This window comes from Oryzias latipes, chromosome 16 (assembly GCF_002234675.1).
Source record: "Oryzias latipes chromosome 16, ASM223467v1".
Taxonomy (NCBI): Eukaryota; Metazoa; Chordata; class Actinopteri; order Beloniformes; family Adrianichthyidae; genus Oryzias; species Oryzias latipes.
In genome coordinates, this window is record NC_019874.2 from 20,736,466 (window position 1) to 20,754,839 (window position 18,374).

General features: G+C 38.8%; 1 protein-coding gene across 4 annotated transcripts; it reads left to right on the forward strand.

Annotated features, from left to right (window-relative positions):
• The first annotated feature begins 1,174 nt into the window (after nt 1-1,174).
• Nucleotides 1,175-18,254, forward strand: LOC101173090. Of its 4 annotated transcripts, none has more exons than XM_023964449.1 (12): nt 1,175-1,425; nt 1,504-1,707; nt 9,330-9,392; nt 10,127-10,147; nt 10,248-10,511; nt 12,090-12,210; nt 12,353-12,528; nt 12,741-12,877; nt 13,625-13,772; nt 13,929-14,110; nt 14,192-14,284; nt 14,944-18,254. In XM_023964449.1, exons 3-12 carry the CDS (start codon nt 9,347-9,349, stop codon nt 15,619-15,621), a joined length of 1,866 nt encoding a protein of 621 aa, XP_023820217.1. In that variant the 5' UTR covers nt 1,175-1,425; nt 1,504-1,707; nt 9,330-9,346; the 3' UTR covers nt 15,622-18,254. The 4 variants fall into 4 exon arrangements, with proteins under 4 accessions (XP_023820217.1, XP_023820215.1, XP_004078264.1 ...); XM_023964447.1 differs by having other exon boundaries at nt 1,504-1,674; XM_004078216.4 differs by lacking the exon at nt 1,504-1,707.
• The last annotated feature ends 120 nt before the right edge of the window (nt 18,255-18,374 follow it).

Sequence of the window (18,374 nt, forward strand, 5' to 3'; positions counted from 1 at the left end):
TTTTGGAAACGAAGTGTTCTATTTGGATGGTAAAGCACTAGGAGGTATTTGATATAGGATGGGGTAGTATAGGTTAGCAGGAGGATTTTGAACTCAATTCTAGAATCAACTGGGAGCCAATGGAGCGAAACTAACACAGGAGTGATGTGATCTCTTCTGCTGGTTCCAGCTAACAATCTAGCTGCTGCGTTCTGAACAAGCTGGAGACTTCTTAAGGAACTCTTAGGACACGCTGCTAACAAAGTTACAGTAATCCAGTCTAGACGTAACAAATGCATGAATGAGTTTTTCAGCATTACTCTTAGAAAGAATATTTCTGATCTTAGCTATATTGCGCAGGTGAAAAAAGGCAGTTCTACACGCCTGAGATATGTGAGCCTTAAATGATAAATCCTGGTCAAATAAAACCCCAAGGTTTCTAACTGTGGAATTGGGGGCCTATATTTATGCTGTCCAGGGAGACTGTCTGATCAGACGGAGCATCTCTGAGGTTTTTAGGACCTAGTATAATGACCTCAGTTTTTTCTGGCTTCAGGAAGAGGTAATTAATTGTCATCCTGAGACATCCTGAGAAACGCATGCATGTGGTAGCAATCTATCAAAACCCTATCAATGACATGAAAATAAACCCCAACAGTAGCTTTTGAAAGAAAAAAATACAAGCTAAAAAACTAATTTTAGATCAATCTTGATTCTTGTTCTAACCAGTTTGCTAAAATAGACTCTTTTTCTAACATGATCAAATGTTTAAGTCAGACATTAATTTAACAGAAATAACCCTCTTTAATATTGTGTTCAAAAACTTTTCACATAAATTGACAAATTTGCCATTTGATGTAGTTGAAAACTGATTTTTTTAAAAGTGTGTTATTGTTTGATGGCAAAATAATTAAATTATTCTCAATTCTCCTCATTAATTGCTTTTGTTATTTAAATACATGGATGTTGATTTTTTATTTTATTTTTTTAGTTTTCATAGGATTTTTTGCGTTGAAATGTTTTTAAAACATGTAGATTTCCACTTTTTTTGGATATAATTTTCATCCTATTTTGAAAGTGACTTTGAAACTGCTCCGTCTCCTGGCCTCAAAGTGATTTTTTGCTGCGCTCCCCGCTCATGTTAACGATGCGGGCGCTGCGTGATGACCAGCAGTGGTTTTGGGGGGTGCGAATGGGTCGCCGGTGATTTCCGACAGGAGTCGAGTGTCTCCGAGAGCAGCCGGAGCCCGACATATTCTGGTCTCCTTTCAAATGTTAAGCCCCATCCGCGAAGTGCGGCGCTTTGAGGGCTGGAGGGGGGGAGAGGTTGAAGGAGAGGCAGTCAGAAGGAGGGAGGAAGCAGGCGACGTTTGCGCAGCTTTTCACTCCTGAGGAGCATCCTCAGCATCTTGCGACTGCTCAGCATATTTAACCGGTCACCTAAAGGTAGGTGAGCTGCAGAGCGGCATGTTGCCCTCCACCACACCCCCTCGAATCTTCTCTTTTTTTTATCCCCCTCTGCAGAACATACATGTGAGCCTGGCGCGTGTCCTAAATTAGTCTGGCGCGGGACGGGTTAAATTCTGCAGGTTTTTTTTTTTTTTTTTTTGCTTTTGCTTGATGCGCCTGTCTGGATATCCCGGCTTGGATGAGACTGGTCCAAACTGAGCTGCAAAGGTTGATGAGCGAGGAAAGGTGTGAAATGAGTCGGTTTTGAACAGAGAACCAGTAAGATCTGTCATTTTAGTATTCATTTTATTTTTATTTGATTACATTTGTCAGTAGATTTAAAAAAAAAAGGTTATTAAAAATGAAATGGACAATTAAAAAATAATAAATATAATTATGACAGGAACTTTTTAGGTCTGCTCCCAAAGAAGATAATGTCTAACATATGAGGCTTATGCATTTTTTTAGGGGGGTGGGGGGTTGCTATGGCCTGGAGGCGTCTCTCGCCTGCAGTGTCCTCATCCTGCAAGCTGGCCCTCCTCCCTTCAATTTCTGCATTCAGAATCCTCCTTATGGACATACTTATCCTCTTTACCTTCAAATGATTTGCTATTTATTTTAAGTTTCCTGCTTTCATATTGCTTGTGGTCTGCATCCCCTCCCTGATATCCTCTCTTGTCCATTGATTTGAAGCGATCTGACAGGTGCAAGCAATATTGTAGAAGCCTGTCTTATCCTTCACTTCACTGCAGTGGGCTTTGAAGAAATTGGTTGTCAGCTGCTACAGGCTGCTCTGAAGTTCAGAAATGCAAAATTTGTCTGCATGTTTTTAAACGGGTTTGAACCTAAAGTAAGCTTTCTATGCACCAGTTACTATTGTAAGTGCATTATTATGATTTTTTGATGAAAACAGCATCCCCACTTCGATCATCTATTCTCAATATTGGGGTGACTTGCCCCCCCCCCTGCGCCTGTTTCCTGTGAGGAGGAATAGAGAGAAAATGAAGGAGAAATGATCGAGGTACAGAGATTGCTTTGTAGGTTCCCCACATCTGCAGTCACTAAAGGCATTTCCGGCATGATGGACAAAGACGTGTCTGTCTCTCTCAAGTGGGCTGAATTTGGGAGTTTGAGGGAACACAGGCCAAGGCTTTGATTTCAGAGTGGGACGCACGCGTTTGGATTATATAAAGTACAGAGGATTGAAAAGAAAGAGAATTGCAAGGAAAATCTGAGGCAAGAAGAAAACGTGCAAAAGGAAAAGTAAAATTTGTGATTAAAAAATGCAAATACGTGCTTGTCCAGAAACATATATATATATATTTATATATATATATATATATATATATATATATATATATATATATATATATATATATATATATATATATATATATATATATATATATATATATATATTTATGCCTCAAATGCTGAAACTGCTAAGAAAATGTTGCATTTTTTTCCTCATGTTTCTTGTGTCTTTGAGAGTCACTGCTGTGACAAACAGATGGACACGCTTCCCTTCACCAATCCTGCTCCAACATTGGTCTGGTAATTACCTGTAAAAGGGTCAATGGTCAGCACATGATGCTACAGCTTTCAAACCACCAAGGAATGCTAACAACCCAAGTCTCTCTGATGAATTGCGAAACATTCTAAAGGAATTGTTCCTCCAGAGACAGTGTTCTGTGTGACGCATGTTTTGCTCCACATTTCGTCTGCAATACAACAAAAGGCTTTCAGGCTCTCTGCTCAGAGTGTGGAAAACAGTGGAGAGGCAGTGTGTGAATTCTTGTGTGACACTCTGATTGTTCTTTTGTAGCAGCAAAGAATAATTTGGGTCTTTTTGATCTGGTTCAGAAATATTTTCACATTTTACAAAGGAAAGATGTGAGGAAAATGCTCACTCATGGTGCCACCCCCCTCCCCACCGACAAATGTGATGTCTGGTATGAGTAGCAAAGATTCCTGCGCCTTGATCGTGTGTGTTATGAGGAACTAAACTGCAAACACTGCAGGTGTCCCCTCCCAGTCCCCTTCTGGGCTTTGTAAATGAAAACTGCAGCACTTCTGTACCACTCCCCCCACGTCTTGGCCTCAGATGCCTTTGCTACATCACCATAATCCTGCTTCCGCATTCCTCCTTAAATTTTCCATTACAGTAAAGCCATAAGGGCCTTGAGCTGCCTTTCCTATTTCAGATAGTATTTAATTTAAAGTTAGTGCATAACCTAAAATATTTATACAATTGTTCTTATATTCAAAGATTTACCTAAAAAAATCATCAAATGACAATCATCCAAAACTAGATGGATTATTATGAACATTTTTGTGAAAAGAGGGCCTCTCTATTCGTAACAGTCTCTAACAGATGAAGACTGATCGTTACTCGTTTATTGTACAAAAATAAGGAAGGTTTCTTGGGTGGATTTTATTTGAGTTGTCCATAAGTGACCTCTAGACAATGTCAGGTAGATTAGATTTGCAGATACTGCAGGGATCTCTGAGACAGCACAGTCAATGCGAAACAAAGCAGGGCAGAAAGACACAGATGAATCCAAATTGTTTCCATGTCCTCCCCTGGCTCCTTCCTGTTGCTCCAATTGTAGGGACATTTGAATGTGTAGGTTATTTTTTGAGCAGGATAGAATATAGTTAATGGTATCCCTCTGCCGGCAGGGTGAAGCACATTTCTTCACGTGGGTTGGCTCTGAACCACAGATGTTTACATTTAAGTATTTTATGTCTCAATGGGACACCAAAATGAGTTTTTGTTTTTGCACGACTTTTTAAAGTAACAAAACCCATGATGACTATCTATGACGTCATCAAGCGGTAATAACATCCGAATTTGAAGCCACAGTTTTTTCACCCCCATATCTCTCCACATAGAGGGATAAACGTAGGGATTGGCAGAAGCCAAAGTGGGTAGGGAAGCAATTTGGATTGACAACCTATAATGGCAAACAGTAAAACCAAAACTAATCAGGCAACTATAAATAGAACCTTCTATTGCAGCACTTACCAAAACATCTTGACTCTGTAAAACTTCAATTTGACCATCAGCAGAGACGTCGGAATGCGTTTTCAACCATCTTCTTCTTCCACTTTCGGCTTCTCCCATCAGGGGTCGCCACAGCGAACAAGTCGCATGGTAAATTTGGGAATGTTTTACGCCGGATGCCCTTCCTGACGCAACCTTCTCAAACTGGGCTTGGAACCAGCAGAGGTAGAGAAGGGAACAGGGAGCAGCCCGGAGTCGAACTCGGGTTTCACGGATGGAAGGCGCCGCAAACCAGCATGAGCTAAACTGGCTCCCGTGTTTTCAACCATCTGAATTTGATTATTTCTTTTTTTTTCTAACTTTGCTTCCTTTGAAATAAGACAAAAAAACAAAAAAAAATGTTTCTTCTAAATTGATTACTTTAGACCATAACTGAAACAGTAAAAAGAAAAACGTTTCCCAAACCATAAAACAGTCAAAAGTGGTAATTTAGCCCTGCGATTCAATGATCACATACTCATTTGCTGCTAAACTAAAGGACAATCATCCCCCAAGACAGGATTACGGTGCACCAGATGACTGTATGATCCCATGTAAAACAATAAAATCAACAGAGATTGAGTAGAGGGACCACGTCAGAGAAGATTCAGTCGATTCCAAGGCTTCACAATGGTATTCAAAGTCTTCTTCTGAAGCATCCAAAACTTGGAAGACTCCTCTTTTCTGCCTCTTCTCACAAGCAGAGGAAACAGGAAGGGAGGCAAAACCTGCTGAGACACAACATTCCATTGGTCAGGGTTCAACCTACGAAAAAATACTGAGAATATTCTTTGCAGGGAAACACAAACCTTTTCTTGAAGCCTCGAAAGCGGTCTGTGTATTTGTGTATTTAGTGAGTGAGTCATCAAGATCTAAAGCGGGAGATGGCTCAGTTTCACACAGCCAACTTCTCTCAGTTTGGACCTCATGATAGCAGAAGGAATTCAGACCTCGCCCATGGATACTTTTCCGTAACCCCTAAAAGACTGTTGTGTGACAATCTAGTGCCTTGTATTTTCAGCCAATTCTGACACATTCTCACGACATTTTTTGTTTTGTTTTAATTAGCAAATATGGTGCCACCCATTTGCCCAAGTCAAAATCTAGTAAATATGAACGTTTCATAAAGACTTTTTATCAATCCATGGTGTTCTGATGATGAAAATCTGGATGATTAACAATAAATACAATTTACATTCATTTTTATGGGGTTTATGGGAAATTTCCAGGGCACTAGATTTTGGAATTGTAGTGTCTGTCCGAATTCCCACCCTAACCCCTATATAGTGCACTATATAGTGCATTCGCCATTTTGTAGTGTTGTCCGAATCTACAATTCAAAAATCCAGTGCCCTGGAAACTTCCTAGAAGTCTGCGGAAAAAAAACAGTGTGAATCGATGCTCACTAGATCGGCGAACCACAATGCATCGCGTCTGAACATTTTTTACCAGAAAAATGAATTTAAATGTATTTTTAAATAAATCATCAACATTTTTATCTTCGGAAGACTGTGGACTCATTAATGATCGTCGCAAAACGCTCATTTTGATTAGATTTTCACTTCGTGAAATGGATGACGTCATATCCGCTTTTTAAAAAAAAAAAAGTCGTGAGCATGGTGTCCGGATTGCTTTTAAAATACACTGCACTACATAGTGCCGCACTATTTAGTAGTTTGTGTGCTACTTGTTAAGTAGTGAAGAAATTCTGACACGATGACGGTCTAAGAGAAGTTGAGACCACTTCCCTCAAGAGGTTCCTCAAACACCCACATCTGTCTGGTAGAACAGTAGTAAAATGTTTAAAGAGGGGTGACACAGTGGTCAGTGTACTCAACTCACAGTAAGAAGACCCTGGCTTGAAACCCACCTGGGACCTGTCTGTGTGGAGTTTGCATGTTCTCCCTGTGTATGTGTGGGTTTTCTACATACACCCAGGCTTCCTCCCACACACAAAAAACCTGCTTCATAGGGTAATTGGTTATTCTGAAGTGTCCGTAGGTGTGCATGTGTGACTGTGTGTGTGGGAGTGCTTGTGTGGCCCTGCAACAGATTGGCAACCTGTCCAGGGGGTATCCTGCCTTCGCCCCACAGAAGCCGGGACAGGCCCTGGCAACCCTGTGACCCCAAAAGGGATACAGATACAGTTACGTAAATTGATGGAAGGAGGGATCCACACTGATGAAAATAGTGTTTTTTACATGTTCTTGTGATCTTTTTCTAATGATGGAGGACACATATTAAGAAATTAAGTTTAAAAAGGCATTTCTAAGTATTCCTTTATTCAAATTGTGGTGAATCAGGAGCAGATGAAAAAATCCTGTTGGAAGCTTGTAGCTGTAATGAAGCTGCAACGACAGGCCACAAGCCTCCGACTCCTCTCCAATCTGATGCATCCACTTGTAGACAACTAGATCCATGCACATCTTCGTTTTCTTACTCTGAGTTGGCATTCTGTTTAAAACTGTACAGCTGAATAGCTCTGATATTGATTGCCATTTTGATGTACCGGTAATGTTAGATGGGGATGGAACAGATGGATGATGGGAAGTAAGGATGGGTTTACTCTGTGCCAACAACTGCCTACAGCTCAGAGGCACATTGAAGCAACTTCTGTTTTGTAGAAACTATGTCCCAAAAAACACTTTTTTATTTTATTATTTTGGCTAAAAACGGCATAATCATTAAAAGACCACTGGGTCTGCTTTTACAAGATAACCTAACAGACCAAGAATGTTAAGGTGACCTTGGGCTAAAAGCAACCCCAGTTGACAAAATGGGAACTACCGGTAGTCTCCATTACTCCACTAGCGGGTGGGGAACAGCAGGCTCATTCAACCAGTTACATTCCAACTAGCAAAGAAATTCCTTGACAGGCTTTTAAAATGATCAATTAGGGCCTTTGAAGGAGGTAATACTGAAAAAGTGCATGAAACCACATTGTAGACAGCTGGAACTGTTAAGCAAAAGCTGAAACAGCAACCATTTGTCTTTACACAGTCTGTGACAGGGTTCTTCTCAGCACCAAAAAAATAAATAACTCAAATAAGATGGCCAAGCCAGCAGACTCAAAAGTTCAAAAATGGGATTTTATTGATTCCCAAAAAAATAACAATCAGACAAAGAATTCAGCTGATTCTGGGAGAGCTTGTTGCCACCACTGCAACCAAGACTGCTGTCCCTCAACTGAGAAAAGTTCACCCCTTATAAAGGCTTAGCCCCTCCCACAGGCCAATTACCCAAACAATTCCTTAAAACAACTTACTAGAAGATTCATCAACATAACTCCAAACTTACAGATATTTAACAGAAAAAAAAACAACAACTATTGAAATACAGAAATAGGTTTGAAACAAAATCAATTAGACAAAAAGGGGAACAAAGCAAAAAAAACAATGTGAAGTCACTTCCTGTTTCCTGTGGATATAAATGCTGATTTGTCCATTGTTCTGGTTTGGCTGTTGGTGGCGGAAAACTTTGATGGTGAGTGAGATTCTGTTTAAAACCAAGTGTGCACCCTTAGAATTAAACAAAACATGAAATGTGAATGATTTGTCCCACAAAACTATAAACTGTTACTGGGCTGGGAGAAAAGAGAAAAAACAAAAAAACAACTAAGGCTCATGTTCAGGCTCTGTCCTGCAACCTGTGTGACGCTACTTCGGCACACAGTCGAAAACAGTTTTCTTTGACACTTTCACAATTTGTCTTGTAAAAACCAAATTAATATTTAGAGCTTTTTTATTCATTGAGTGCTGCCATTTCTAATATTGGTTAAATGCAGTGCACCCTGTCTCATTTTTTTTCTAAGTTCCCTTTTAAAAAGGCATTTCTATACAAATTCAAACATTTAAAAAACAGTCTGCAACACTCTGATGTTTGACAAAAGTGTCAATGTCTTCAGAAAAAAGAAACAATACTAAAGGGCTGATGAGACACCCATGGAAGTGCAACACTTGACAGCTTTGATCAATGTCATATAACATGGTTTAGTGGTGATGTAATAAAGCTGTCTAAAAGAACCACACTCCTGTTTGATTTCTCTATAAACCTCAAGAGGACAGCTATGTGCTCTACCCACCACAATCAAACAACAGCCCGACTGTACAGGAGTCGCAACAATAGAAGGGGAAAAAACAGCTTTTCACATCGATGACATGGAAAAGGGGTTGACTCGATGAAAAGCTTTCTTTATCCAAAAATGACATTTATTAATCAAAACTGAACTGACAAATAGTCACTGCAGGTCTCCCTCCCCTCCATTTCCTTCCTAAGCTTTTAAATGTAAACCAATTTAAATGACAGTCTGTTTTAAACTGCTATCTTCTCAATTCCACTGCTGTTAAAATAATCAGTTTCCATCTCAATGATGCACTTCGGCTGCATGCTCCCCAGATATTTTTATTAGGTTTTATGTATTTTTAGTTCAAAAGATATGTCTGTATTCTTATTCATATACAAGCTGCATCCTGGTTGTATTTTCACTTTATAAGTATTTGCCTCTCCTTTTTCTGTTTCATGGTCCTGTTTGAGCCACATGGTTTTTGAGCTGTGGTCTTGACCTTCAACGCTTTTCATATTTAAATATCTATCTTCTTCCCATAAAAAACCAACAGGTTGCACATTTTTTAAGGAATCTTTGTGGTTTAGAATATTGATGCTAACATAACCAAATGCAGGAAAGTGTTTTCATTTGTAATCCATTTTTAAAAAATCTCCATAACTGCGTGTTTTTTATTTGCATCTGATTTACATAATACCTCATTGTGGTTAAGCTGGATGCACTGAAAGCTGCGAACAACAGCATGAATGTGGATGACTCTTGATTTTTTCTTTCTTTCTTTCTTTTTTTCAGAAACAAAACAATCTGGCATGATGACTCTTAAAGTGATTGCTCTGAGCTTTGTCATTGGAGTAGGTGCGTAAAAACTGTAATTTTGCTTGATTTAATGTCTACACTAAAAATAAATATATTTAAGACTTAGTTATGCAAAATTCATGCACATCAGACTGACATTTCTGACTACCGGTACATTTTAGACTGAGCTTTGATGTCATTTTACAAGAGAAGGATCATCAAACATAAAAAAGCAGAAATGAGGTTAACATTTTTTTTAAATAAACTACTTGGTGTGTTTTGCACTTACCAATGAGAAGATAGATGTTATATGTTATATTTGACACATTTAAAATACAAATTTTGCATTGTGATGTTTTATTTGCATCACATCTCCCTTTTTTGAGATTTGAGTTCGATAAAAAAAGATGCAGAGTAAAAACAATCGTATTTTGAATAGGATGTGTCAGAAAAGGTTAAGTAAAAAGCCTTTTGCACTGACTAGAAGAAAAGGCCAAGAGTCACAATCAGAGTTAACCTGTTTTTCAAATATAGGTTCTGCGGTTTTTTAACTTTACCTTCATGAAGTAATATGAAAACAATGCAATTTTAAATATGCAAACCAGTCTAAGTTTGTTTTTCTTTATATATTTTTGGGTAGTATTAAAAGTTGCTGATGCCTAATCTTGACAGTTAAGCAATTTCCAGTTCAGCAAAGCCACAATGGAAAATATGAAAAACACACATATTTCCTAGTTGCCACATACAGAACTTAAAAAAAAAAGCCAAGATAACAGTTTCTTCTTTCTTTTCAGCTTTGTCCACATCTGTGAAAGGTAAAACATTTTTTTGCTGGTGCATTATCTCTGACTTAAACTGATTTATGAGATTTACTTGTTTTTGCTATTTTTTGTTTTCTTTTGCAATATTATCCAGATGAGGAGTCAAAGGTCTTATTCCATGGAGAGGATTTTTACATTCTGCTGCCATCGCAGTTGCTGGAGGTCTCGTTTACAAACAGGTCTAATCCTCGAGCTCCTGTCCTCCTTATGAGGGGAGGAAAGCTGGTCAGCAGCAGACAGGACACACTCACCCTTAACCGCGACCATCTGATCATCCAGAGTGTTGGTGAAGGGGATGAGGGCCTGTACACCTTGAAGGATCCAAACGGTGTCCACCGAATCAGGCTCACGGTCCGAGGTACTGCACGACATGAAAATCTGGGAATGGTCTCTCATGCAACAATCGCATGGAACAGCAAAACTTAAACGCACATACAACATGGGTTTGGATGTCTAAATGATTCACAGGAACAGAATTTCTTTTGTCACTCCAGGTTTGATTTGGGTCAATATTTTTTTAGAGCTAATTTTCAAATGAGATTTTCTCATGGGATTAAATAAAAAGAATGCTAGAAACAACCCAAAATAATATAATTACACTGGCTAGCTTCCATTTCATTCCAAATAATTTGGGATTATCATATGCAGTTCAGATTATTGTAAAAAATGAGAATCTGTCCAAACTGTAACTCTTAAACTCTTAAAATAGCTATTATAAGTAACCTTTAGATGACATTGAAGAGTTTTCAGCCATCCTCCATCCTGAACAAAATTATAACTGTTAGAACAATAATTTCATCATAACTATTAAGTGTACATGAATGTAGAACACATGCTTGAGTCTGAGCAGTTGTAAAACATTTTTACGAGCAAATAAAGTAATTCAAGTCTTAAAATGCAGTGATGTAGTGTTGAGAAAATAAATACATTATTTTTTAAATCAAAAGATATATGTACATATATGGGTATATATGTGTACATGTGTATATAATATACAGTATATATATATGTGTATATACATATTTATATATATAAATCAATCATCAGATATATGTACATATGTGTGTGTGTGTGTGTGTGTGTATATATATATATATATATATATATATATATATATATATATATATATATATATATACACACACACGTATCTTCTTTCATGTAAAGTTTGCTAAATCTTGCTGATTCTAATATTAAGGAGGACCAGCAGCCAATCAGCTCGCAGCCCAAATTAATCATCTGCTGGTTTACCAAAGATGTTCACTTGTCTCTGCTTGCAAGTTGTGGTCAGTTTTTACTTTGAGTGGCTCTGATGACAAAAAACAAAACAAAAAAAGGAAGAAAAAACACCCCTGGAATGTTTTAAATCAACCAGATGTCAAAATCTCTTAAAATGTTAGAACCAGTCAAGTCAAGTCTACGTCCCCATCTGGATTAGAAGCAGACATTACACAAACCACACAAATCCAGCACAATAATAAACATGACTGTAGTCTACAAGGGCACCACATGCTCCGTGCATGGACTGGGATAATGAGAGGGTTTTTTTTGTGTGTGACAGAGTAATGTGGCTCTGTCAGGCAGTGGTCATGCTGTTCTTTTAACTCTCCTCCTTCCTGCCTCGTCCTGCTGTTACTCTGCCTTTAGCTTGTCTTTTCTTTTCCTTCTGTTTCCTCCCTATCATTACATTTTCCCTCCTATCAGCCTGATAAATCTTGACTCCTGCTCCTCTGTTTCTCTACAGTCTGTCCTCTTTTCTCCACATCTGACAGGCTGGTCCATCCCCCTCCTCTATGCTTCTATATGCTTCTATCCAATCTTCCCTGTCCTTTTTGTGTCGTTGACGTACCCAATCGGTGATCTGCAGTCATTCTGTTTGTTTTATTATAAGTATTTGTTCGTTTTATGCCATATCCTCTACTTTTATACTGTTTAGATTGCACCTATGAACAGATGATCAACTATGGGGGCGACTTCCCTATAAATCTGTGGGAGGCAAAGCCTACCATCACTGTGGAGTTCCGACCCAAGGCAGTGGAGGCAAACCAGACATCAAGGTAGAGCTGTTAAAAAGTATCGATTATTGCCTAGAATTGGAGCTGAGTTTTTTTTTCCAGACGTGCCTGTGCTTAGAAGCATCCAAACCTTTCCCATGAAAAGTTGAGAAGAGTTTGTTCCCCTTGTATTTCCCGCCTGCAGTCCCGCTCTAGTTGTGCTAACTGCTGTCGGGCTTGCCACATCATCCTATCAAGGTCGAATCACAGTGGGGGAGCGTGCCATCACCCTCAACGCTGTCACAGGTGCAGATGAGGGCAGCTACACCATAATGGATGGCAATGGTGCCATCAAGAAGAAAGTGTGTTTAAATGTCAAAGGTGAGAACATACGTTTATTTATTTTTATTTCTCGTGTTTGATTACTTCAGAAAAGCCTGTTTTAGAGCCTTTTTGTTCATACTTCTAATCTCCTCTTGACTATTGTGGCTTTGGAGGAAGAAATGTGAGTGCCAAGAAATTTTGTTGGCATGAGAACAAAACTCTGATTTACTTATCTGTGCTTCCTGTCTCTTTATCTCTTTGGGTCTCAGCACACCAAGAGTTTGTGTCCCTGCCATACGGCAAAAAACTGAAGATCAACCTGATTGTTAACAGCTCTTTGGTTCAGCTCTACTACCGCTCTGATCATGGATCCCATCTCCTCCTGGATAAAGGAGAATTTACTAATGTAAAAGTCTTTCTCTCTCATATATCACTGACTACAAGTTGAAAAGAATAAATAAATAAAGACAGAATATGACCAAAAAAACTTCTAAAAATGTGAGCAGTGTGAACATTCAGTTGCTCTAGAAACTTCTTTAAAGTAAGCAAATTGACTGCAAAGAGAACCTTTTCCAATAATGATCCCTATGTGCTCTTTACATTGGGATTTAAAGACAAAGAAGAGAAACAACGGTGGTAGCTTCCTGGTTTGGGTTTGTTAGCCTAATCTAGACCAAGAAGGGCTGTTTTCGTTGTTGGAACAACAGTTTCTGAACTTGTTTTTTTTCTGCAAATGTGTTTATTAAATATTTAAATATAAGGATGAATTAAACTCTTAAAAGTACTATTGTACGAAAACTTACAAATAAAAGTAGAAGTACAAAAAAGCGTTGTTTTGTTTTAATCAAATGTTTAAGTGAATCAGTAGCGAGAGATTGATTAAAGATCATCTTTCCATGAAACGAGTCATGTAAGAACATGAAACATAACTTTAAATGTTATAGTAATAATGCTTTTACAAACTTTATAATTAATTATATATACATTGTTATTGTTTCCTGTCTTTATAGAAGAATTTTAAAGATAAATGCCATCAATACTCAACAAAGGTGGCTGGTGTTTTAAATTAGGTCACTGAGTAAAATTTTTTTACTTTATTTATTTCCTACCACACCCCTGATTCTGTTGTATTTCCAAATTATTTTTATTTCAGGCTCCAGCAGAGCTGGGTTTTCAGGACCGTCTCTCCCTGGAGGGCTCCATTGTTTTTCTCGATCAGGTTAAGACTACAGACAAAGGTGTGTTCATGATTAAGGACATGCAGGGGTTCGTTGTCTCCAACATCCACCTGGAAGTGAAACGTAAGTGAAGAACCGACAGAAGAAACATTTGTATTGTTGCAGGGACACAGCAAAACTCATTATCTATTGTTTACTATGTGCATGTGGAGGAATACTAGGGGAAGTTTAATGCAAGGTCACTATTCTGTCTGTCCCTTCTGCTATGGCACCATGTAGCCTACAGGCTGGAGTCACTCTATGTGGCTATCATTGCACTGTTGGGTTTGCTGGCTTTCCTTCTGCTTGTCTGCCTGCTGTCCTGCCTCATCAAAGTGAAGAAGAGGGCCAAGAGGGCTGCTGCCTTGGAGAAACTGGCCCAGAATGCTGGCAAAGAAGATGAGGGAGAAGCATTTAGACAGGTTAGAGAGGCAAATGCACAATAATTTGAGGGATGAGTGCCATTTGGATTGGATTAAGACTGGATTTTGTAAACTTTGTAGGTGGTGAAGAACATCACAAAACTCAGCGAGGAATCCAAACACTCCCAAGCTGAAAACACTGAAAAATCTCAGAGCACTGAGGTGGACATCAAAGTAAGGCTGGTTTTTCTTGGAATTGAGCCTCTTAGTTGTGTTGATAGTCCTCTGATTTTCATGCTGTTTTCTGCGTTCAGACAGTCGCAGCTTATTCAGAACGCTGCTGCTAGAGCCCACACTAAGATCAAGAAAACGGATCACGTCTGTCCAGGTCTCAGATCTTTGCAGTGGCTTCCCCCTTTGACAAAGAATGGATTTCCCAATTCCGTTTTACTGCATATATATTTTGGGGCTAAAAGATGGTTCTGATCTGCTGTTATTTTAATGACTTCTTCTATTTGATTAATCAGGTCTTCTGGGATTGACCAGTTTAATATTTTAAAGATTGTATATTAAAAAAATACAAAACGGTTTTAAAAAGAGAAAATAACTCCCAGAAAACTTGAAAGTTTCTTTCAATTCTAATTTTTTTGAATGAAGGCTGAAATGTTTTTTTCCCCTTTATTGATTTAAATGTTTCAACCTTGCATTACTCTTTAGCTGTGCTGTTTCTTCTAACCTCTTATTTTCTGTAATTTGTAATTTGTTCTCTGATTTTCCAAAGTTACTTTACTATTTTTTTTTTGTATGATGTGATATTGACTCAATTTCAATTTGAACTTTGACAGTTAAGCAGCAAAGAAATCTTATTTTTCTTGTTGTGTTTTGGAAAACAGGGTCTGGAGGTTTCCTCCAAAGAGGTTGGTGTTGGTAATCTAGAGACCAGTGACTCAGGCGTGGGCTTTAACACTGCTCTCCCGCTGGACACTGACACTGATGCCGCTGATCAAATCCTTGATTCTGAGGCTGTAAGCATCTCCATTGCTCCTGAACCCAAACCAAGTCAACCATCTTCTGCCGAGTCCAAGCCAAGTGCTCCACCCACTGTGGAAATTAAGCCCAGCCCACTTCCTGAAACCAAAGTCAGCCCACTCCCTGAAATCAAGACAACCTCTGAAAAGCCTGAGGAGGTAAAGTTAGATATTAGCAAGAAAGCAGATTTGAAACCCAGTCCAGAACCGAGCCCAGACCCCACAGCTGGTCTGAGTACAGCTGATCCAAAACCTCTACCCAGCTCAAGCCCAAAGGCTAAACCAGCTACCCCTAAAGCCACCACTCCAGTACCGGAAACCACCCTGGCTCCCACACCTGAGGCCCCCAAACCGGCCACACCGGAACCCGTCATCAATGGTACACCAGAGCCAGGGCTGGACTCTAAACCGAGCCCAGACCATTTGGGTACTGGGAGCACGATTGCAAAACCTAAAACACCTGAAGTTGAGCTGAAATCAAGTAGCGTTGTTCCAGAGGGGAGCAAGGATGGTACAGTGGCCGAGAACTCTCCATCCACCTGAGAAGTGCCCCCCCACCAAAAGACCGAAAGGAAATCCCACAGATCAAAACACCACTGCAGACAATCAAACCCCCCTTCCCAAACCACATCAGCTGGAGCCTGGAAACCCATTGAACCTGAAAATAACCCTGCAAACAGAACCACACTTCCACCACTACTTCCTGATTTGAAACATTCATCAAATAACATATGTGGTTGTTAAAAATGCTTATCAAAGCCGTGTTTTCCACTATTTTCACAGTAAAACTGCCAAACTGCAACTGAAATTCCTTGCAGAGTTTACTACTAAAACGCTAACTCGGTCAGATGTTTTTTTTATGTACGCAGAAACGTTTACAACATTTCATCAAGTCACTGAAGCTGCATTCATCATCATACAGGATTGCAAAAAAAGGCAAACAAACACCAAGATAATGCCATTAAGAACCAATAAAGTTTTGTAGCTTAGACCTAAAACATTCATGAAGAAGATTTTTGCATGACTTCAACTACACACAAAAACTAATAACACTAAGGTAAGATTGGCATTTAAAACTTAGAGGTATCACCTAGGATGACGTTTTGGATAATTCCATCAAATACGGTTCTAAACCGTTCTTTCTTCTACGTTTTTGTTTTTTTTACAGAATATGTTCTGTAAAATTCTGTTAAAACTGACAGTTTTGATATTTGGCAAAAGCATTAATTTTTACATATTTCTTTAATATTTTTCTAGATCTCATCATTCTTTCTAAATTGACCATCAAAAGGATCAAATCTTCAGTGGAACAGGGATATGCATCTTCTTGTTTTTGTATAAATGAGAATGCCCATCTCTATTCTAGGCTCTTCTGTCGTGGTGTGCAGTAAAATTACATGAGAAATTGAGAAAAACAGGGGTAACAAATGGACTTGACTATTTAGACATTTGGGAGGCTGATTAGCAGATTATTGACTTTTAACTTGCCTTTGCTTGAAGTTGTCTGAGCATAGAAGTGTTTTTTTGTCAGAAAAATAAAAATTAGGCTTTGTGTCAACAACTTTTAAAGCCATAAGACAATTTCCTATGTCAAATTTAATACTGAACCTGATTCAAAAAACTGACATCCTATTAAAATGTTGACATCAACGTGCCTCAACAATTATATCATCAGACGAGGCGAGGGAATTCTAAGGAAAAATGTGTTTGACGCTGAACAGACCTAATTTGTGGTCTACATCTGTGAGGGAACCACAAACCCATCTGGTAAAAGAAACATGGCTTTTCATTTATGGACTAAAATAAAAGCCACCAACACACAACACACTTTTGTAAATACTGCATGTGTATGCCAATTTAACACCTTAATGACAGAATGTTGTTAGTGCATAAAACAATTCTTGTATCATACTGAATAAATGAAAGGAAAACTAAATAAATTTTCACACCAACCTTGATTCTAATATGTAAAATTCCATCTATAAATTCTGTATCTACTATATACTATGTATACTAATATTCACTGAGTTAAACTAATATATATAAGAATTATAAAAAAAATCTATATAAATATTTGCTCTTATAACAATTTGATGAAGTCCAGTAACTTTCCCATTAGTTAAATGGTGTCTTCAGATATTTAACCACTGTCACTTTAAGTGTAGACTGCAGCATGCCCAAGACTTCTTCAGAACAACAGGCTTGTATTTTTGAGAAGTGTTATTGTGTGTTTGATCTCAAGAGTGGTCTTTCGATGTTGCCATTTTCGTCTGTAAAGTCTGTGTGCCTACAGTATGATGTCCACGAGTGTGAGTGTGTCCCGAATCTATGCACAGAATGAACCGTGCTCTCTATGTCTGTGTCCTGCGTGAGGTTTCCATGTGCCTGCTATTAGTCGTGCGATTTAAAAGATGTAATTAAATCATAGGTGTGAATGTGCTTAAAACCACTCAAGAAAAGCATCCAATATTGATGTTTGAGTGAGTCTCGTCTTTGTTTTGGTGCCTAAAATGCTTGTCTGATAGCTGGCCTTTATTCTGTCATTAGCCACCTTCTAACAACACCTTCGTCTTATCTAATGGGATGTTCACAGATGTAGAAAGCAGTGTGCACATCTGATAAAATCACCCCTCGACCAACTTTGAGATGATGAAGAGGCTGCATGCGGAGCGGGCTTGTGAGACTTGTCATTATCTGAGTTTGTGGCACATTCTGAAGTACGTGCGTGCATTGATGAGGACAAAGGTGAATTTCAAAGCTCTGCATTGTCGGTGTTTGAGGAAACTGCATCTGCAAGCATCACGACTCCGTCAGGGATCGTAACACTGAAATGGAAGCAAAGACCCAGGAGATTCAAAGAGCAAGTGGTGGACATGACCAGCATCTTAAAGACCACTCAGTAGAGCAGGAGCTTTCACATCTATGATGTCTGAGAGACTACGGTTTCATACCTGCTTCCAATTATCCACTGTAAGAAACCACTAATGTTAAAGTCTCTGGAAGTCCTTGCACCACGTGAACCGTCTCCTCTGTCGCTGTTATGGCCTGATTATAGAGTGACATCCTACTTAGTCTCTTTCTGTACTCCTTTTTGCACAGCACAGACGTTTTGTAAAACAGGGGTTTATTTGATGTCTAAAGAAAAACATGAATAAATAAAAGATAATGACATGTTGCCTTCTTGCCAAAGCCGTCCTTTTTTCAAAGTAATGGTCATACAAGACGACAGCTGAGGTTCAGAGCTGTCGCTTCCATCTCTGCCAAGCATCTCACTTTGTGTCATGCAGGATTTTCCT